Source organism: Aquarana catesbeiana, linkage group LG09, assembly GCF_042186555.1.
Source record: "Aquarana catesbeiana isolate 2022-GZ linkage group LG09, ASM4218655v1, whole genome shotgun sequence".
In the NCBI taxonomy this organism is placed as follows: Eukaryota; Metazoa; Chordata; class Amphibia; order Anura; family Ranidae; genus Aquarana; species Aquarana catesbeiana.
In genome coordinates, this window is record NC_133332.1 from 284,767,622 (window position 1) to 284,790,955 (window position 23,334).

A 23,334-nucleotide genomic window follows, 5' to 3' on the forward strand; every position below is an offset into this window, starting at 1 on the left:
AAGGGTGCATCTAACGTTACTGCGCATTTATGCGTGTTTGTGTATTTTTTTTCTGCCCAAATGTTCCTCTCCTGAATGTCCTGGTGATGATTTTTTTTCAGCCTCTAAATGCTCCTCTTCTTAAATGCCTGTAAACGCCTTTGGGTGCATGGACACATACAGTAGACTAACATACAGGTGTGTTTACAGCTTGAAAAAATAAAAGCAGGGTTTTTTTCTGCCCAGTGTGCATGCAGCCTTAATGATTACAGAGCTGCATTAATATACACTATATTACCAAAAGTATTGGGACACCTGCCTTTACACGCACATGAACTTTAATGGCATCCCAGTCTTAGTCCGTAGGGTTCACTATTGAGTTGGCCCACCCTTTGCAGCTATAACAGCTTCAACTCTTCTAGGAAGGCTGTCCACAAGGTTCAGGAGTGTGTGTATGGGAATGTTTGACCATTCTTCCAGAAGCAAAGTTGAAGCTGTTATACCTGCAAAGGGCGGGCTAACTCAATTCTGAACCCTACGGACTAAGACTGGGATGCCATTAAAGTTCATGTGCGTGTAAAGGCAGGCATCCCAATACTTTTGGTAATTTCTATTTGCCTGAAATTCAACTTTCCCGTGTACCTACACACATAACTCAAATAATGTTTTTTGCTATCTTACATCTTATCTTAGGTTTTCTTTTTTTGCTGCAGGCTTCCTTTGCTTTCATTTGTACCTGTTAATCTTGCCAGTATTAACCATTTTTATCACCCTAGATTTAACGCTCCCACTGGTTCCTACAAGCGTACATGAATAGCTTAACCTTTTGTTGCAGGACAAGCCTCAGAGCTGCCCACTGATAGAACAGTAGCATAACCGGGCTGCCTCCAAGAATAAGGAGATAAAAGAAGAGAGGGCGCGGGAGAGTTCCTTATAGCGTAGTAGTTTAACAGATAAAATGAAGAAGAGAAGGTAAAATGAAATGGTGTACTCACACCTGTGAGGTTGGTGAGCTCCCTAATGGGGGATCAGACAACCTGGAGTGAAGGCCTACTACAGGAAATATAACTGTCCCTGCGCAGAGAACGGTCGCACTCCATGCTCGTGGGGTGATCCGGACGATCCTACGCACTGCGGTTCCTGGATTCTGGTGTATTCAGGGGCCTTAGAGACTCAAAAATGGGAAATTGGTGTCAGCAGAGGCACCCAAAAGTGAATGAGAAGCTGAGAAGTGAATTCTTCAAAACTTCAATATTTATTGCTGACAGAATAGTATAAGAACACCATCCATGGGACTATACAAGTGGCTTCCTCAGGATGGTGCAAAAAAACACTTTGATCCTTTCACTGCCAGGTCCATACATCGTAGAGACCTAACAACAGGGGGTTTCACACATGATCCGGTGGCTGCAGCCACCGGGATTGTATGGGAAACTGACAGGCAGACTTCTGTCCATGAGGTGCTCACACACACCTCCAGTACCAAGCGCCCCACTCCCCCCCGCCATGTTTTTCGGGCTCCGCTTGCCCATCTGCTCTGCTTCTTGCTGTAACCCGGAAAGCGAAATCTATGACGTCTCTTCTGGGTCAGCCTCTCTTTGTCCCCAGCTAGCTTAGCCAGGAAGGAAGGTTTTGCAATGCAATCTTCCTTGCAATCTTTAGACCCTGCATGTCTCATTAAAGAAAGCTTGTCACCTAAAAAAAAAAAATCACATTGGGGACTTTTTGTCCCCATGTGATGAAAATAAAAAGAACGTTAAATAAAAAAACATTTTTTTTAACCAAAAAATTAAGCTACACCCAAGCACATAAAATCCCCCCTCCCCCCAAAAAAAAATTTTGAGACCCCTATCCCACCACACACCTACTAATGTAAACGCATACGCATGAAAACGTTGATTGTGATACACATGTTATATATCGTTGCACACGCCGGAGAGAGAGCAATAATTCTAACACCAGATCACCTCCATAACACTAAACTAATACCTATAGAGGGCTTTTGAAGCGTTGCCTATAGAAAATATAGGTTACTGAAGTTTGTCACCATTTTGCGGGTGTACACAAATTTAAGGTTTGGCATATTGGGTAGCAAGTTACTTGGCGCAACCTTGTCTTTTGTATTTTTACCAACAATTTGGTTAATTTATTGCACTTGTTTGCTCTTAAATTCACTTTAGTGTTTTTTTAACTGAAATTTTGCGTTTCCTAGACCTTTGCGGTAATATCCTGTGACATAAAAAGTTGGAACCACCACAATTTCATTCTCTAGGGTGTCTGCTTTCAGAAAATATATAATGTTTGGGGGATTTACATCGACTTCAGGGCTAAACTTATTTTTTAAACGTGTGTAAAAAAATGCAAAAACGGCTCTGGCTGCAAAAACAGTTAATCTGTCTCTCCTGCTGTTTATTAGTGTTCTAGAACAGTGGTTCTCAATCTCAGTCCTCAAGTACCCCCAACCGACCATGTTTTGGGAACATCCCTTAGATAAAATAGATCTTAGCAATACCATGTCATTGATATTGATTTAAAGCAGCTGTGCAAATTAAAGGAAAACCTGAAAACATGGCCCGTTGGGGGTACTTGAGGACTGAGTTTGAGAACCACTGTGCTAGAACACACTTCTCAGATTCTCCTTCACTTTTGGGTGCCTCCACTGACACCACTTTCCCATTTTTTGGGCTTTAAGACTGCTTACTGAGAATAGTAGCATGGGATGTATAGTCCAGTGCAAGCTGACCACATCGTAATTTAAAAAATATCACTTGTTACGATGTGCACCCAGTGGAAGTAGTGAAGACATAGGGGTTGATTTACTAAAGGAAAATAGACTGTGCACTTTGCAAAGTGCAGTTGCACTCTGCGAGAGCAGTTGCTCCAGGGCTTAGAAAATGAGGAAAAGCTCTGCTGAATTCCATCATCCAATCATGTGCAAGCAAAAAGGCTGTTTTTTAAATTTTCCTTGCATGTGATTGGCTATTCTTTGCAAAGTGAAGCTTTACCTTATTTACTAAGATCTGGAGCAACTGCACTTGCAGAGTGCAATTGCACTTTGCAAAGTGCACAGCCTATTTGCCTATTCAACCCTATAGATTCACTTTGTCTGTTAGATACTTTTTTTCCAAAGGGTTTAGTTATACTTTAATAGATGGGCTGGGGAAGCATGGCTTAGCATAGTGTAAAGAGGTCAAGGCCCACAGGCACATGAAAATTATTTGGAAGATTTACAAGGTGCTTGGTGCCAGATCTTCGTTCAGCACAGCACAATCCCGTATATGTTTGCAGACAACAAACATATTTAAAACACCTTAAAATGACCACCAGATTAGCTTAGTCAGAACTTTCTGAAAAAGATTATAGCATGGAGATCTCAGCAAAACTTACTTGGCTGTCATGTTGATATTCCTGCCCTTGCACTTTACAAAGGTGACTGTTCTGGTCTTCTAGGTGGTGATGAGGTCCGTCCATGGCAACATTCCAGTTCACACATGCAGTTTAATGCAACTGAAAAACAAGACCAATCAGTCAAAACTTTTCCACCTACAAATAAAGTTTTACATACTATAGATATGAAACATTAAAAGTGAACTTCCTTGTGTGATTTGCTTCGTAAAATATACCTGCTGCGCTCTGAATATTATAATGCCTTGTATTTGAACGATAAACATGTCTGTTGGACTGGTTTCTCGGGATTCTCAATAGCAGCCTCTAATGAGGATCTCAGTAAGGGCTTTCCTTGTGTAAGCACAGACTTTATTATCAATGAAACCTGATATTCAGGTACACCAAAATGCAGAATGCCATGTGATTCTGCTCCACCATACACAAGAGAGATCATTAAATGCACACCTACAATGTTTCAATTTCAAATACCCATAAGGCAAGAATGAAACAATGGGTTTGAGCAGAATGAATCCTCGTAGTTAAGTATTAAGTTAAAAAAAAAAAAAAAAACATGACTAACAACATTAGCATGAATATCTAATCTTTTGAGCCTTTCTTTTCAGTGGAAACTGTTTTTCTTTGTATCTTTAAAGCTGAACTCTGGGATAAGCAAATAATGTTTAAAATCAGAGGTAGTCAACATTGGAAGTGCAGTCGCTGTAAATCTGAGGGGAAGATCTGAAATGAGGGGAAGCTCTGCTGATTTTATCATCCAATCATGTACAAGCAAAAATGCTGTTTTTTATTTTCCTTGCATGTCCCCCTGGGATCTACAATGACTGCACTTCTAAGTGCACTTACAGTGCAAAGTGGATTTGCCTTTAGTAAATAAACCCCTATGGGTGTGATACAAGAGATGGTCAGAGACTGTGGACATAATACAGAAGAGGGTCGGAGACTGCAGACATGATAAAGGAAATGGTTAGAAACTATGGACATGGTACAGGAGATGGTCAGAGACTGTGGACATGTTACAGGAGATGGTTAGTGACTGCAGTCATGATACAGGAAATGGTCAGAAACTGCGAACATAGTACAGTAGATGGTCAAAGGCTGCAGACATATTGTATTAAAGTGGTTGTTAAGCCACTTCTATAACTTTATATAAGCCCCTCTGTGTCCTAATACCAAGTGCTCCTATTTGTGTGCTTTATTTAAAAAATTCCTCCTTTACCAGAATCCACATCGGTTCCTTGCAATCACATCACTGGCCGGCTCTCTCCTCTGCCCAGCTGTGGGGCTGAGATTTCCCCAAGCGAAGTCAGCCAGGATACGAGGAGGAGACAAGAGAGAGACGGCCGGTCACATGATACCTGGGAACTGCTGTGAAATCCGGTAAAGGAGGCATTTTTTTAATAAAGCACACAGACAGGAGCACTTGTTATTAGGACACATAGGGGCTTATATAATGTTTTAACAGTTATGAGAGCAGCAGGAGCAGAGGATGGGCACTGACACGGGGCAGACAGGTAGGGAGGGGAGGGGGGAGGAGGACACAGGAGCACAGAGGAGGACGGGAGAGCTGCGGATGACGGAGTCATGTAAACTGACCACGGTGTCAGGGCTCAGCAACCATGATGAACCGTGGTCAGTTTACATAGGGGAGGGCAGAAACTGGCAGGATCAGCCAGGTATTTCAGGTGATACAAGGGGCCAAATGACACAAGACAAGCACTGTGTTGTATAAAATGTTTTAAGGGACAGAATCAAATTTTTTTGGGGGGGGTTAACAAATGCTTTAAGAGATGGTCAAAGACTGCAGACATGATACAAGATGTAGGCAGAGACTACAGAAATGATACAAGTGTAACACACTGCATTGTTAATGATGCATATTCTAAAATGGCCATAAGATGGTAGTGCTTTGCAATTTAGTAGACACAGAAACTAATACAGCCATGATGAGAATGCTGGAACTTGTATGCTGCAGGTAGAACCCTTCAATTCAGATGAGCCGGAAGAGAACTGCAAATGCCATGTGAGTGAGCAACAGGGGTGGGAGCATCTAAAAAGGAAAGCCCGGACACCTAAAGGAGGGGGAGAGGAGAAAACTGGGAAAAAAACAGGATGTGTGAGAAAGTGGAGGCTGATCCAGGTGACCACAGGCCATAAAGGATTAAGCCTGCCACACTCCAAAGACATGCTGGTAGGTTAATTAGATCCTGTCTAAATTGTCCCTAGTATGTATGAAAGTGAGTTAGGGACCTTAGATTGTAAGCTCCTTGAGGGTAGGGACTGATGTGAATTTACAATGTATATGTAAAGCGCTGCGTAAATTGACGGCGCTATATAAGTACCTGAAATAAATAAATAAATAAGCCAAGGAAGGAGAGAAGAGGGTTGCCCAATCGCCACTGATCAAACTGAGAACCGGGATAGTCCATCCTGTAGGCAGACAGATCAGTCATCGCCATCGCCACCACTACATCTGTGGGAGGACATCAAGACAGGGGGCCCCTAACAGCAAGGCCATTGCTTCGTCCATAAAGGATTGGGTGAGAGGGCTCTTAACCCATACCACACTGCTTCATGCTACAAGCTCACTTGTTATTATTGCCAGTTACTTGAGTTCAGGATGTTTTACAACACAGACTGCCGCATAGAGACACAAGCCCTGTAGCCCAAGCATTAGTGCAGCCTTTTCACACTGGCCATCCATTGAAGTACTGCACGGGATTTTATTCATAAGGCCTTCAGTTGCTTGAATAGGCAGGGACTGTGAAAGTATATTACCTCAGGCCTATTCCATCTAAGCTGCAAATTTCACAAGTTAAGTTCTGCATTTAAAGAGACACCTTACTGCTAAGATCTGCCCTCACCTTTCTTCAGTTTAAATACCCTTTTGCAACTTCTTGACATCTTTAAACTGACTTCCCAGCTTATTACCTTTATTAAAGGGGAACTCTGCCTGCTGTGTTATCACCTCTGAAGAAGTGTCATCTTTTTATCAAAGGGACTCCACTTCCAATGTGCGCCAACATAAAGAGCTTCATCCAGCCAGCAGAAGTGTTTTCCCACATCTAGTGATAAGTTCTATATGTGACGTTTTTCTTTCTTGCCAAAACCCTCTGAGAGTTATGCCACGTACACACGAGCGGATTTTCCGTCGGAAAAAACTTGGATGGTTTTTCCAACAGAATTCCGCTCAAGCTTGTCTTGCATACACACGGTAACACAAAAGTTATCTGAACTTTCAACCGTCAAAAATGCGGTGACATACAACACTACGATTAGCCGAGAAAATGACGTTCAATGCTTCCGAGCATGCATCGAATTGTTTCCGAGCATACGTAGGAATTTTGCACGTTGGAATTTGTACAGACGATCGCATTTTCGGATAGGAAAATTTCCGACCGAAAAATTGAGAACCTGCTCTCAATCTTTTGCTGGCGGGAATTCCGCCAGCAAAAGTCCGATGGAGCATACACACAGTCGCATTTTCCGACCAAAAGCTCTCATCGGTCTTTTGCTGGCCGAATTTCCGATCGTGTGTACACGGCATTAGCCTTGGCTCTGGTTACTAAGAGCCCACAAGCGAGTTAGCCTAACATCCTTTGTTCTCGTCTTTCATGCTCGTTTGGGGAAAATTCTCTCTTGAAAAGAGAGCTACCTTTAAATTCTGAGTCCTGCTGGACAAAATGAGAGTATTTCAAGTGGCACTGCTATATGTTTTATTGCTTACTTTGTTACTTGTGACCTTCTTTGTGTACAATAATACGTTGGTTTTTGTGCTGATATTACTGCCTACGTAAATCTTACATAAAGCAAATATTTTCTTTATCAAAAGTGGTGTGTTTATCCTTCTTGTGATACCCCTGGTGACATTTGGTTACAGTTTATGGTGATGTCAGCAGGGGTTGTTCCTTGCCCAGTGCTTAGAAGTGAACAGAAGTCCCATTATGCTCAGTGACTCCTGAGGGGCTAGGGCTACACAAAAGATGGTCAAAGACTGTAGACATGATTTTAAGAGATGTTCAGTAACTGCGGACATGAGTTTAACCACTTGCCGCCTGCCCACCATCAAAGACAACCTCTGGATATGATGCTGAGCATGTGCACTCATCTTCTCTGGTCTACCATGGCAAGGCCTGTTCTGAGTGGAACCTGTCCTGTTAAACCGCTGTATAGTCTTGGCCAACGTGCTGCAGCTCAGTTTCAGGGTCCTGGCAATCTTCTTATAGCCTAGGCAATTTTTATGTAGAGCAACAATTCTTTTTTTTAGATCCTCAGTGAGTTCTTTGCCATGAGGTGCAATGTTGAACTTCCAGTGACCAGTATGAGAGAGTGAGAGCGATAACACCAAATTAAACACACCTGCTCCCCATTCACACCTGAGACCTTGTAACACTAACGAGTCACATGACACCGGGGAGGGAAAATGGATAATTGCGCCCAATTTGGACATTTTCACTTAGGGGTGTACTCACTTTTGTTGCCAGCGGTTTAGACATTAATGGCTGTGTGTTGAGTTATTTTGAGGGGACAGCAAATTTACACTGTTATACAAACTGTACACTCACTACTTTACATTGTTATACAAGCTGTACACTCACTACTTTACATTGTAGCAAAGTGTCATTTCTTCAGTGTTGTCACATGAAAAGATAGAATAAAATATTTACAAAACTATGAGGGGTGTACTCTTTTTTTGTGAGATACTGTAAGTGCTAAGTGTAATAAATAAAAATATAAATCTTCCAACCTGTGGAACAATATTGGCATAGAAGGTTGGAGGAAATCCATGCCCTACAACAATCTTCTCTGGAGGTAATATGTCTGTGCATGATGGAGTTCCAAAACATTATGGCAATTTTAATCACAAAATACTGATAACAGATTAAGACCAAGTGGAGCATCCAAGTCTGCTTATTTATTCAATTTACAGTATTAATGTTTTACTTTATAATAAATCTGTCTACATCACTGGAAAATTTAGTCCTGCCCTGAAATGACATCCCAACACACTAAACCAATATACCAGTGTTGCAGAGCATTACTGTACAGTGTTTTGTGCTGCACTGCCAAAAATTGTGCAGCTGCGTTTGGGAGTCTGTTGTGGTGTGTAGGCAGCCCATTCAAAGAAATGATCAATTTTAACCCAACACATGTTGGGCACGGGCGCTAATTATTTATTATTATTAAAGGTACTTTATATATCGCTGTCAATTTACGCAGCGCTTTACATATACATTGTACATTCACATCAGTCCCTACCCTCAAGGAGCTTACAATCTAAGGTCCCTAACTCACATTCATATACTAGGGCCAATTTAGACAGGATCCAATTAACCTACCAGCATGTCTTTGGAGTGTGGGAGGAAAGCGGAGTACCCGGAGGAAACCCACGCAGGCACAGGGAGAACATGTAAACTCCAGGCAGGTAGTGTCATGGTTGGGATTCGAACCAGTGTCCGTTTTAACTGCTAGGCTAATGCACCACATGCTACCGCACAAGTGTAAAAAGGACCTCAATGTTCACCATATAAATAGTCAACACTATAAATGCTGTCTGCAATTACACCCTTGCAGTCCAACAAGTTGCCCATGGGTCACATGCGGCCCACCAGAACTCAGCACGCGACCCTGGTGTGCTTCAAACCTCAAATTAGGTCTGGGGCACAGTGGTTTACTGTAGGGTTGGGGGCCCCTTTCTTCTGTTACAATACTGAAAGGAGTAGTGACAGCTGCAGACATTTTGAAAAGTGGGGGACTGCTGGGCATAGAATCCCCTAAGTTTGCACTTCATTAATTGGGGTGGAAGGGCGCAGTTTGGCATCTTTGCCCTGGGCACTGGATAACCTTGTTCCAGCACTGCTAATAATTACCTGATTTTTAAAGGTCAGCAGGTACAGTATTTATATTTGCTGACTTCAAAATCAAACCGAAGTTCCTCTTTAACCCTTTCACTGCCAGGTCCATACATCATACAGACCTGACAGCAAGGGGGGGGGGTTATCCCACACAATCCAGTTGCTGCAGCCACCGGGAGTGTGAAACTGACAGGCCACCCAATTGCTCACAAGTATTGGCGCCCCCCTGCAATGTCACTCCCCGCCATGCTTTCTGGGCTCCGCTTACCCATCTCCAGGCCCGGAAGCGAGACAGCAGGTGCCGGTGGCTGGAGGGGAAGATGAGGAGCAGACACATGTCCGCTCTACTCCCTTTCTTGTTGTGACCCAGAAAGCGACGTCTCTGATGTCACTTCTAGGTCAAGCTCTCAGTGTCCCCAACTAGCTTAGCTAGGAATGCGATCTGCATTGCAAAACATTCAGTGGAGCACAGGGGAGACATGCAGGGTCTTTTGGACCCTGCATGTCTCAATAAAGAGAACCTGTCACCGAAAAAAACATCACATTGAGGACTTTTTGTCCCTTATGTAATAATAAAAAAAAAGTTAAGAAAAAAAAAAATATATTTTTTTTGCAAAAAAATAAAAGTTACACCCAAGCACATAAAATCCCCCCAAAAAATGTTTTTGAGGCACCCCCACATATATGCACATACGAACGTAAACGCATGCGTCGGGGGCTCCTAAGCATGAAAACGTTGATTGCGATACACATGTTAAATATCGCCACGCACGCCAGAGGGAGAGCAATAATTCTAGCACAAGACCTTCCCTGTAACACTAAACTGATACCTATAGCTGGCTTTTGAAGTGTCACCTATAGAAAATATTGAGTACTGAAGTTTGTTGCCATTGCACAGGTGCACACAAATTTGAGGTTGAACATGCTGGGTATCTATTTACTCTGCGCAACCTCATTTTTTTTTAATAATATACCAAAAAATTGGGTCGTTTATTGCGTTTGTTTGCCCTAAAATTCACTTTAGTGTGTTTTTTTACAGAAATTTTGCATTCCCTAGACATTTGCGTTAATAATGTGTGACATGAAAAATTGGAACTACCGCTATTTTATTTTCTAGGGTGTCTGCTTTCAGAAAATATATAATGTTTGGGGGTTTTGTGTAATCTTCGGGCCGAAAATTATTTTATAAACATGTGTGCAAAAAACTCAAATACGGCTCTGGCAGCGAAGAGGTTAAGTGTCAACCAACATATTCATCTCCTCTACACAGGTTGCGGGGCTCCAGGATGTGTGTTTGATACAGAGGAAACTGGTTGTTCAGTCTCCTCTGGGATCACTAAATCCTGGTCTGGATCCTGGAAGTTTTAACCCTTTCATGACTAAGCCTATTTTTGAAATTTGGTGTTTACAAGTTAAAATCCGTATTTTTTGCTAGAAAATGACTTAGAACCCCCAAACATTATATATATTTTTTTAGCAGAGAATCTAGAGAACAAAATGGCGATTGTTGCAATATTTTTTATCACACGGTATTTGTGCAGCGGTGTTTTAAACGCAAATTTTTGGAAAAGTGACACTTTCATGAATTTTAAAAAATCCAAACAGTAAAGTTACCCCAATTTTTTTATATAATGTGAAAGATGATGTTACACCGAGTAAATAGATACCAAACATGTCACCCTTTATAATTGCACGCACTCGTGGAATGGCGACGAACTACGGTACCTATGAATTTCCATAGGCGACGCTTTAAAAATTTTTTACGGTTACCAGGTTTGAGCTACAGAGGAGGTCTAGGGCTAGAATTATTGCTCTCACTCTGACGATTGCGGCGATACCTCACATGTGTGGTTTGAACACCGTTTACATATGCGGGCGCGACTTCCGTATGCGTTTTCTTCGCTGCGCGAGCTCGCGGGGACAGAGGCACTTTAAAAAAATTTTTTTTTTTAATTTATTTTATTTATTTTTGTACTTTATAAATTGTGTTTAAAAATTTTTTTTTTTTTTTTACTTTTATTGCTGTCACAAGCAATGTAAACATCCCTTGTGACAGTAATAGGTGGTGACAGGTACTCTTTATGGAGGGATGGGGGGTCTAAAAGACCCCCCATCCCTCCTTTACACTTCAAATTATTCAGATCGCCGAAAATGGCGATTCTGAATACTGTGTACTTTTTTAAATTCGGCGCCATTGGCAGCCGAGTAAACGGGAAGTGACGTCATGACGTCACTTCCGCGTTTACAACGAGAAGGCTGGAACGAAGCCGCTCGCAGCTTCGTTCCAGCCCGCCCCCAGCCGCCGAAGGCAGCCGAATGGACACCGGGCCTCCCGATCGCACGGGAGGCTCGGTAACAGCGGCGGGAGGCGGCGGGAGGGGGGGGGTGTCCCCTCCCGCTCCTCCGGTATAACAACCGAGCGGCTTTTAGCTGCATCAGTTGTTATACATGGGTAGCCGATCGCCCGCTGTAAACAACGGTACCGGGATGATGCCTGCAGCTGCGGGCATCATCCCGGTATAACCCCGGAAAGCCGAGTACGCATATCTGCATACGGTCGGCGGGAAGGGGATTTATAGAAACTTGGCTGGGATAAAACCTCCAATCCTGGGTCCATGTTTTGCCAGCAATTAGTACAGTGATTGTGCAGGAGTTTTGCTAGGTAAGCTAGGAGGCTAAAGAAAGAATTGAATGTTGGTAGAGAGATGCAATATAATCCCTTCATGGGTGACCCTTTGTGATGTTTGCAACTTTCTTTTAAATAAAAATGAGCAAGAAAATTCATAAAAAGACAGACAAGTGGAGTGGTGGTGAGAAAATACTCCCAAAATTAAATTTACTATAGTTCCCTGAAACCAAATAGCGGCCAAATCCTAATGCTGCATACACACAGTCGGAATTTCAAATGTTCAAACGACAACAAATGTTCGATGGGAGCTTGTTGTCGGAAATTCCGACCATGTGTAGGCTCCATCGGACATTTTCCGTTGGAATTTCCGACCGAACAAAATTTGAGATCTGGATCTCAAATTTTCCGACAACAAAATCCGTTGTAGGAAATTCCGATCGTGTGTACACAATTCCGACGTACAAAGTTCCAATCAAGCAGAAGAGTCGCACTGGCTATTGAACTTCATTATTCTCGGCCCGTTGTACGTATTGTACATCACCGCGTTCTTGACGTTCAGAATTTCCAACAACATTTGTGTGACCGTGTGTATGCAAGTTTGAGCCAACATCCGTCAGGGAAAAAAACATGGATTTTGTTGTCGGAATGTGCGATCGTGTGTACGCGGCATTACTCTGCTAAAAGCTAGAGAATTGCACATGGAAATAATGTTTAGAACATGATATCATTGCCTAAATGGTACTGAAATATGCAGTATATTGTTTAAAGATAATCTGCTTTTAAACTGTGTGAAAAAGTGATTTCTACACTGAAATATCTTACAACAATCTTTACCCAAAACTCACACAGGTGTCTTTACAATCCACAAACAATACCATTGCTAATGCAAATTTAAAACGAGTCACAATTTTTTGTGCTTTTTATTATTTCCAAAAAATCATAATTTGAGCCCAAAAAATGTGATATGTGTACCAACATCAGAAATCAAAATGTAATTCCCAAAAAATTAAGGGTAATATCACTATTTTACACTCACCCACAAAGAACCACCAAATATCACAGAATAAATCAATGTAATTCCATCACCTGTATGTTCAAAGACATGCAGTATTTATGTGTTTTTATGTGTAGTTATGTGTAGGAGGTTCTTACATGTGGCATTTCTGTGGCTTAGAGGTTAGAACTTCTACTTAGCATCTCTAACCATCTGGGTTCAAATCCCAAATATGCTGCTTCATGTAGAAAAGCTGTCTCATCTCCCATGTCCTAAAACTATGTCTAAATGTAGTATTTATGTGTAGGAGGATTCCAACACCATTGTAAATCTTGCCAGATACACTATCTAGCCAAAAGTATTGGGACACCTGCCTTTACACACACATGACCTTTAATGGCAGCCCAGTCTTAGTCCGTAGGGTTAAAAATTGATTTGGCCAACCCTTTGCAGCTAAAACAGCTTCTGGGAAGGCTGTCCACCAGGTTTAGTGTGTCTATGGCAATGTTTGACCATTCTTCCAGAAGTGCATTTGTGAGGCCAGGATGTTGGATGAGAAGGCCTGGCTCGCATTCTCTACTCTAGTTCAGCCAAAGGTGTTCTATCGGGTAGAGGTCAGGACTCTGTGCAGGCCAGTCCAGTTCCTCCACCCTAAACTCGCTCATCCATGTCTTTATGGACCTTGCTTTGTGTACTGGTGTGCAGTCATGTTGGAACAGGAAGGGGCCATCCCCAAACTGTTCCCACAAAGTTGGGAACATGAAATTGTCCAAAATGTCTTGGTATGATGATGCCTTAAGAGTTACCTTCACTGGAACTAAGAAGCCAAGCCCAACCCTTGAAAAACAACCCCACACTATAATCTCTCCTCCACCAAATGATTTGGATCAGTGCACAAAGCAAGGTCCATAAAGACATAGATGAGTGAGTTTGGGTTGGAGGAACTTGACTGGCCTGGACAGAGTCCTGATCTCAACACAACAGAACACCTTGGGGATGAATTAGAGTGGAGACTGTAAGGCAGGCCTTCTCGTCCAACATCAGTGCCTGACCTCACAAATGCACTTGGAAGAACGGTCAAACATTCCCATAGACACACTCCTAAACCTTGTGGACAGCCTTCCCAGAAGAGTTGAAGCTGTTGTAGCTGCAAAGGGTGGGGCAACTCAATATTAAACCCTATGGACTAAGACTGGGATGCCATTACAGTTCATGTGCATTTAAAGGCAGGCGTCCCAATACTTAGGCCAATATATTGTATATTGCTTGTGACACTGAGCATGGCTATGGACTTGGCTGGTTCACACCACAGAGATGCAGACAACATGTTTGAGGCTGCCTGCTGGCTAAGTGGGTAGAACTTCTGTCTAACAGAACTGGGGTTGCTGGTTCAATTCCCTGACATGCTAATGCTTGTGTTGAAGTTTATATGTTCTCCCTGTGTGGGTTTCTCACTACAATCCAAAGACATGCTGGCATGTTATTTGTCTCCTGTCAAAATAGTCTCTAAGGCTGGATTCACATCTATGCATTTTTAGTGCTTTTTGCATTTTGCAGATTTGCAATACAGTCCATTTAACATGGTTTCCTATGGAACATGTTCTGTAGTGCAAATCTGCAAAAAGCACTAAAAATGCATAGGTGTGAATCCAGCCTAATGTAAGAAAGTTGATTTTGGACTTTAGATTGAAAGCTCATTGCAGCCAGGGACTGATGTTAGTGTGGGTTATTTACGAAAGGCAGATCCACTTTGCACTACAAGTGCAGTCACTGTAGATCTGAGGGGAAGCTCTGCTGATTGTATCATTCAATCATGTGCAAGCTAAAATGCTGTTTTTTATTTTCCTTGCATGTTCCCCTCGGATCTACAGCGACTGCACTTTCAGTGCATTTTCAAGTGCACTTTGCACATGTAGTTTGCACTTGTAGTGCAAAGTGGATTTGCCTTTCGTAAATAACCCCCAATGTTTGTTAGCGCTAATCGTGCCCAGGGACTTGGACATTTAAAATTGTAGGGTTTACACTGCATGGGTACATATGTTTAGAAAACTGTTCCTTTGTTTATGTGGATGCAAATAGACTTCGATCTTTGGCCTGTAGTTGGAGATTTGATGCACATAGCCAAGGGCTAACACAGTTGCATATAGTATTATGTGTTCCTGCTCATCAGGTGCAATCACTTTAGACATACATGAAGAGACAGATTGAAAGATACTGGTGGGCGTGTACTTCTATTGGGCGTGTGTCAGTGTGCTATCAATACAACCTACCTTATATAAAGGGCTGCAGTAGGGGGGTTTGTTTGGCCTGAGAAGAGGCCAGATTTCTTTTGCTGTGATTTGTGGGGGGAGGAGAAGGAATGATAACGTGCATATTGACAAACGCCCCACTAGGGCTGTTTGTTTGCTGAAATTCTTGTGCATTTTTTCCATCAAAAGTGGGTTTATGTGGCCATGCTGTCAATGTTGTGTGTATTGTTCCTGTCTGACCATGCAAACATGGTTTGGGAGCATGTGCTGACCTTCTACCCTTTGATCTCATTGCTTAATCCTGTACACAGAAATGCAGCTTCCAGCAGAACATGGTCACCTATGTATGTATGTGGATTGTGGGGTGGTGGTGGGTGTTTTGAATATGTGCCTTTTTTAATATGTTGGAATGTTTTGTAAGAATAATGACTGTTAAGTATGTTTTTATAATTTTGCAGATAAAAATGTGATGTGTTGCCCATTATACACAAAGTAAACTGTGTCCACCCTAAGGTTTCAACAAATTTTAGATTGTAAATGCTCCTATGAGCAGGGCCCTTAAAATCCAATTGCTAACTGTTTTGCTAAATGTAGCACCAAATATCCTGTAGATTTTTTTTTTTTTTTATTTTGAAGCTAGTAAATGAATGTACATAATTTTGTTTCTGCTGGCAAAATAAAAGTACATTATTGAGCTTGTTGTGGTGTGTGTGTTTATTTTTTTTTTTGTTTTTTAGTTTTGGGGGTGGTGGTTTTGGGGAAGTACAATACTTTTTTATATCTTATAATTTCTATATGTATTTGTGCACCAAAAAAAATAGTCTCTTCATCCTGGTTCACATTGATGCTACTTTGAAATCACGCTACTTCACTTGAAGTAGTGTGATTTCAAAGTAGCAAGGTCCGTGTGATTTCAGGTGCTACTTGATAGACATCTGTGTGGCTTCATACACAGATGTCTATTGAAGTCACACCTAAAGTAGTGCAGGAACTTCTTTTCCAAATCGGTGCGGCGTTGCATCAATTGGAATAGTGCCATTACTGCCAATAGGCTGCGACTTGTCATGTGATTTAATCTCTAAAATCGCATAACAAATCGCTCCAATGTAAACATAGGCTTCAGCACACCTGCAACTAAGTGATAAAGGTGGAATCTTTATATATAACAGCTGTGGGGAATTGCAGGTAATGAATTCATCTGGTGGATAGGGAGTGTTGTATGTGTCAGCTCTGGTTCACATTGGTGCAATTTGACATGTCAAATTGGTGGCAATTGCACCGTTCTAATTGGTGCGACTTGTATTGATATCAGTGCAGAAACCTGCACAGATGTCTCTGATATTGCCCCCGTAGTGGGGACTGACATGCGGGAATGAAATTGTGAGTTCAGCTGAACGATTTCCTCCCTCTGTCAGTGTGAACCAGGGCTCAAACTGGGCCTTTTGTCTTTGTAATTCACCTGCTGCTATCCCAGGGATATCGCTTCTTATCAAACTCCCTTAAGTTTACCTATAAATATCATATGTAGAAATACAGATTTGCATATCTGAAAATAAATATTAACTGTGGTTGCGATCAAGAGCGTGGTCTCACCTTCTGAACTAGAAATGAGTCATTGTAATCACCTGGAAGTTCCTGTGCTGGTCAGGATCTCCATCTAGGTGGACATGGCGAGGTCTCCCTTTAGCAAAGAGGAGGTGCTGCTGATTTGCCGGGTAAGTGTAGGATATGTACTTGTGCTTACTCAGTGTGGGGAGGATGTGGTAGTTAGATTTGGTGTGGGTGGGGTTCATTGATTTATTTGGCATCACCACACATCACTTCCTGCATTTGTTCTGCTGATGTAAATCAGTAAGGACTATGCAAAAATAAATGAGAGCTCCTTTTAAAATATATATGACTTGTTTCACAGTTGGGTGACTTTTTCAGCAAATTTGGACCTCTGAGTTGCATGACAAGTTGTACCCCATGAGTCTCAATGATAACCATTCATATCTGTGCTACTTTAAGTCGCACCAACTTCAAAATAGTCCCTGTACTACTTTGGCGTGACTTGAGGTACATAGGGCACAATATTACACAGGCATTCCCAGAAGTTGGGGCAGCAAAATAGTGTGACTTTCAGGTCGCAGCAGTGTGAATGAGATTCAAGGACAACACCTTTGAATGTGGCCCTATTGTCACTTGTGCATCCTGAAAGTGGGGCAAATTTGTCCCTGCACTACTTTGGTTTGACTTTGATGCGATTTGAGGTCCATACACCACACGATTACACAGACATTGCTTCAAGTCATGGCAAAGCTGTGCAATTTTAAGGTCGCACAAGTGCAAATGGTGTTACCAATTAATCTCATTAGGTTACTTTCACACTTGGGTGACTTTTCATGCAGCTTTGGACCTCAGAGTCACATGAAAAGTTGTGCCCCATGATTTCCATTCATATCTATGCAACTTCACCCATGTTCCCATAGCTCTGAATTAACATGTCAAATTGCAGGCCAAATTGGCGCCTATTGACGGCAATGGAACTGTCCGAATTGGTGCAATGCCACAACGATTCCCAAAAGTAGTTCCTGTACTACTTTGGGCCATTTCTTAACTCCCAACTTTTTGAGATGGGTATAAGGGACACCTATTAGCAAAATTATGTAGGCATAGGACACATCTCCTAAAATACCTTCTTAAAGGAGAATTATTGCAAAAAAAAAAAAATTAGTTAAGCCTCCAAGTGCTTTTTTCTTTTTTTTTTTTTTTTTTTTTACCAATAATATTCCTTTAGATTGGCTTTGGAAATTTACAAACAAAGCAATTTAGATGAAAGGTTTAGTGTTGGAAAACCCTTTTTGAAAGATAAAAAGTGCATTTTTTATACAACTATACAGATCAGAGCAAAATGAGGGACAAATGAGGAGGAAAGAGGGATAGAGGGACTTTGTTCCAAATCAGGGACAGTTGGGACATATGTGATTTCACCAGACATCTGTGCAGGAAAGTGCACTGATGTCTCTGAAATTGCTCACCAAGTCGGGCTAAGGCCCCTTTCACACTTGTGCAACTTTGGACATCAGAGTCGCATGACAAGTCATACCCCATTATTTTCAATGTGTACCATTGATATCAGTGTGACTTCAAAGTAGTCCGTGTACTACTTTGGTCCGACTTTGATGCGAGTTGAGGTCCATAGAACTCAAGTTTACACAGGCATTTCCTGGAATTGTGACAAAATTGTCGGAAAATTGCGCGCCTTTCCCTGCGATTCCTGCATCCATAGACCTCAAGATTACACAGGCATTGCTTAAAGTCGCATCAAAATCGCACAACTTTCAGGTCGCACAAGTGTGAAAGGGGCCTAAGTCACTGTGCTGAGTACTATTATACCTAGAATATAAAGTAGTCCCACCATCAAACACTAGTAAACGTATGTTCTCAATATAATTGTGCTCAAATGGCTGAAAATCACACAAATGGTATCACCTACTGAAAGCTTGCATTAGACTCAACAGCATATGCTGAAAAGAGACAAACGCCTATTAGCCAATGCCACATCATCATGAGCATGGTATGCCCTGCTGCCCTCAAAGGTTCAAGCCATGAGTTCAAATACCACTGACAGTATCACCTCCTGAAAGCGTGCATTGTACTCAGCAGCATAATTAGCCAATGCACATCAGTTTGGTTTATTCCATATTTTAACTCTTCAAATGCATGCAATGGTATGTACTTATTCAATAATATGGTGTGGAATTCCAAAAATCAAGGAAAAAAACTTTGTAGGGTCCCCACCAGTACATACCAGGCCCTTCGGGTCTGGTATGGACTTTAAGGGGAACCCCACACCAAAATGTAAAATAAAATTGACGTGGGGCCCCCAAAATCCACATTAGACCCTTATCTGAGCATGCACCCTGGAGGTCAGGATGTTGGGGGGTGAGCGAGCGCCCTCCCCTTCTGAACCATACCAGGGCACATGCCCCAAAGCACCTTGTCCCCATGTTGAATAACGGGTGACGTTATTGGATGGCCACAGAAGACCGCCACAGAAGAAGAGCAGCTTTTTTTTTATTAGTGGGTAACCAGCTGCGCGGAAGAACACAGCAGCCGGAGAAGACGGCAGCGGCAGAAGAGACAGCTCAGGGAGAAGACAGCTCGGGGAGAAGATACATCAAACACTAGTAAATGTATTTTCTATGTATGATTGTGCTAAGCCCAATAGGCTAGTGGTCAGCACTTGAAAAACTCAGGCTTTGAAGGACTCGTGGGTTTAAATCCCACAGAGAGATCCTAAAAGACTGAATTGGTGAAAAAAAGGCAAATGACTATTAGTAAATTAGCCAAAGCAGCATATGCTGAAAATATGTGGATGCCAATTAGCCAATGCACTTTAATTTGGCTGATTCTATTATATTAACTCTTCAAATACATGCAATGGTATGTAAGTATTCAGTAATATTATGGTGTGAAATTGCAAACACCACACACTAGCTAACGGGCAGTTTACATTTCTTTGTTTATTTTAATTTGCTTGTGCACTGAAAAAAATAAACACAGCTGGTGGATGATAGGTTGGCTGGTATTTGAACTTGTATGGTGAGTGCTGTGGAGACATCTGAGCAGACCACTAAGCCATTGTGCTAAGTACAAGACCTGCATAATAGTGTAGTATGATTAAAGAATGAACATAAATAATTACCGCTTTATAGTCACCTAAATTAAAAAATAAAAAACATGAAAAAAACAACATACAACAGATAGGTAGCCAAAATATTTAAAACATGTAACTTTACAGAATAGCAGACATAACTATGTAATAATCATTCATGACTGCATTTGTTAGCAAAAGAAGGAAAAAAACTAGGAATACTAATTGTAATATACATCAATAGATGCACACGTGGTAGAGCACATCTCACATAAAAATGTTTCTTTCACATACATGGATCATGGTTACAGTGCAGTGCTATATAATAAGTTAGTAGACCCAGAGCTGTTATATAAATTTAAAGCTATCATCCCTGAAACGTGCTGGAGATGTCACCAAGAAAAAGGTACCCTTCTTCATATCTGGTGATCTTGCACACCATTGCAAACCTTTTGGGCTGAGGTCCATCGCATAATCATGCAAGTTACCACCTACAAACTAGACTTCACACCTGCTCAATTTCTTCTACACCTCTCATCTTTGTCGCACACTACGTATCACAAATCGCTTATGATGCACACGATCAATGCAGCAAAACAATGTATCCCTATACATTGGAATTCAAAACAAATACCCACCCTCCAAGAATGGTTCGCCAGAATAAACAGAGTAGCAGAAATGGAACAGCTCACACATATTTCACGAGACACGCGACAAAATTTTGTCACAAGTGGGCCTGCTGGATATCCACACCTGAATACAAAGACATGCTAAACCCACCCACCTAAAGTAGATCTAAATCTGATGACCCATAGGTCATAAAATCCAAACTCTCCACCATCGATTCTTCCTTACTACATCGGGGTTTTTCCCCAAGATCAACCCGATATACCTTTGAAACATTACAACTAGATAACATATATCAAGGGAAGTCAGAGACCCCCCAATCCCATCCTCCCCCCCTTTTTTTTTTTTTTCTTCCTCCCCTTTTTTTTTTCATTTCTCTTCCCCTCTCCTCCTCTTTCCCTTCCTCTCCCTCCATACTCCCCTACCTCTAATTGCCACCCCCCCTCGCCTCCCCCATTCCCCACGGCCTACATACAGACACCCACATAGGCAAATGACTTCTCCACTTCACCTCCATATCAAATACCCAATCGGCATAACGAACTCTAAACAAACACGACGATACTCGAAAAGCTCACTAACCGGACCCACTGTGAGACCCAATAAGAACTATATCTCACCTCCGACAGAAGTTTTACATGTTTCTTTCTGTTCAAAACTCGTATATCGACTCTCTTAATGCAAACAGAATACAACCTCTATAGAAAGTCGGTTATCAGTCAATTAAAACCAGATTATAGAAATAAGTTGGGTATATATCCCTTTCACAACTCACCCAGCATGGAAGTGGTTACCAATACTAGCTGGGATATTCTGTTACTGTTTACCTTATGACTGTATCATTTACAATGTTTAATACATAATGAATGATTACTGTATTGCCTTCATGCTCACCAATAAAATACTTTGAAATAAAAAAAAAAAAAAAAAAAAATAATAAGTTAGTAGAAATTGGCATTTGCATATACGCGGAATGGCTAATTAGCACTGATTTAGAATTTACTAACGTTTGTTCGCCGCAAATAGCGCTCTTTTTCATTTGAACGTTCACCTGTTGAACTTTTAATTGGCTAAAATGGGCACTATTATTTACAATAGTGCCCAGTACTTCCTGGAACTATAGTAAATGACCCCCACTGTGTCCAGGTCCAATCAATCGCAAGTGATCGCTCCATGAGCGATTACATGGGAACAGCCTTATTTGTGAGAGCTGACAGCCTTTAAATGCTTTCAATGGGGCTGCCTCCTACATCTAACCACTGCCAAGCTCACCGGCGTTCTCGTGTAGATGAGGTGACCGCTTCATTCCCAAGTGTTAATGGGGCCAAAAATTTGCAATGGGATGAGTGATTGACAGCTGAAATAAAAAGTGTGGTAGAAGTAGGCCCCCTTTAGGTTGAGGGTAGTTTGGGAAAGATTTTCCACAGTTTAGGAAGTTCCAAAGTAAGATGGAGCTCATATTTGGGGTTCAGAAAAGGACCAGTGTGACCCCAAGTAAAAGGCACTTTAGAAAGTTTTATTTTTTTTTCTCCTTGTGCATGATGTTGGGCTTTAAGGCTTGGTTCACACTATCTTCGCATGCGGCTCACAGCACAGAATCCGGTGCATCCCCGTTCACCGTTTCATGTCTGATTTCAGCCTGATTTTTGGCTGAATTTGGACCTGAAACAGACCAAAAGACGCAAAGGGCCCCTTTGCAAATTTGCATCAGAGCCACAGAGGTGATATGTGAACTGATTCCATAGAGAGCTGTTTAAAATCTCCTGCTATTGCGAATTGGATGCAGTCAAACTGCATCCAATTCGCAGTAGTGTGAACCCAGCCTAAATGTTTTTGGGATGTGTGGTATGAGTTGTGTTAGGGAGATTGCATGCAGGCTGTGCTGGAAAAACCTGCAGGTCTAGGCAGAACCAAACTATCTCACAGCTACTCAGCAGGTTGAATGTTTTGCTGATTATTAAATTTTGCTGACACAGCCCCCTGCAAAAAAAAACTCTTGCCTTTTGGATTTTCTGAAGCAATGACAGATAAACAGAGGCAAGAAAGCCCTTAAATGCACTCTGGTATCTGGACTTAACTTTCTGCGTACTCAATGTTTGAAACCCTTTTAAATATTTTAAATAGAATATTTTTTTTTTTTTTTTAATTTTTTTTTTTTTTAATTCAAAGTTCTTAATTCTTAAGTCAAAGTGTGTTTACAGTGAGATCTTACAGAGCAAAGAATCCAAAACTCTGAAGACAATAGATGTCATTCTAACAGACTCATTCATGAACTAAACATCTGAGATAGGTGACAAAAAGTAAGCTCACCCTAAAAGGATTCTAGGTTCCCTTTCACCTTATTTTCACCAAGCTGGATCAAACAAATGATTTCCTTGCCAGGAAAGTCTGGCCGCTGGGGCTGCTGTATTTTTTTAGACTGTAATAGCATTAGCTACATACAGTAAATGGCACTGTGCTTGTCGCCCCCAGTACAAAACCTTTCCCCTCTGCTCCTGGAGAGGACCTGGGTCAATTGTATCATATCTCCACCAGGAATAGGCTTGTATTTTTATCAGTCAATACATGGCTTCCTCTGTTTGGCAGATTATGTCACGATCTCCACCTTGGCCAACCCTGCATTCAATTCAAAGCTAAAAAAAAATATTTGTATGTAAATAGGTTTGTATATAAAACACTTCACTGCTGCTGATTAAAAGGATAGGTTCACCTTTGGGAGCAAGTTACACCCATATTTAGGGTGTAATATGCTCCAGCATTCCTGCACCTGCTGTCACAGTTTAAAAATAGTGCAGCTGTGTGGGGCTCCGCCCACATCATACATTCTCCAGAGTCCTGTGAATGAATGAACTACAACTCCAATCTGCCATTGCAGAAAATGGCTTGTAGTTCTCAATTTAATAGGAGGGTGCTGCTGAGCGCTCTCGTAGTTTATTGATGTTCCTGCTCTTCAGTAGCTG

At 41.7% G+C, this 23,334-nt stretch overlaps 1 protein-coding gene across 3 annotated transcripts in view; it reads right to left on the bottom strand.

Moving 5' to 3' along the window:
- The window catches only part of NEK6 (NIMA related kinase 6), a 374,972-nt gene that overhangs the window by 243,317 nt on the left and 108,321 nt on the right, over positions 1 to 23,334 (bottom strand). For 2 of the 3 annotated variants that reach the window (XM_073600366.1, XM_073600368.1), the window contains exon 2: positions 3,367 to 3,486. In XM_073600366.1, coding sequence (XP_073456467.1) covers positions 3,367 to 3,450 — 84 coding nt within the window. In that variant the 5' untranslated portion in view covers positions 3,451 to 3,486. Of the gene's footprint in view, positions 1 to 3,366; positions 3,487 to 3,602; positions 3,757 to 23,334 lie in introns of those variants that run through there. The other variant, XM_073600367.1, reaches the window with a different exon arrangement.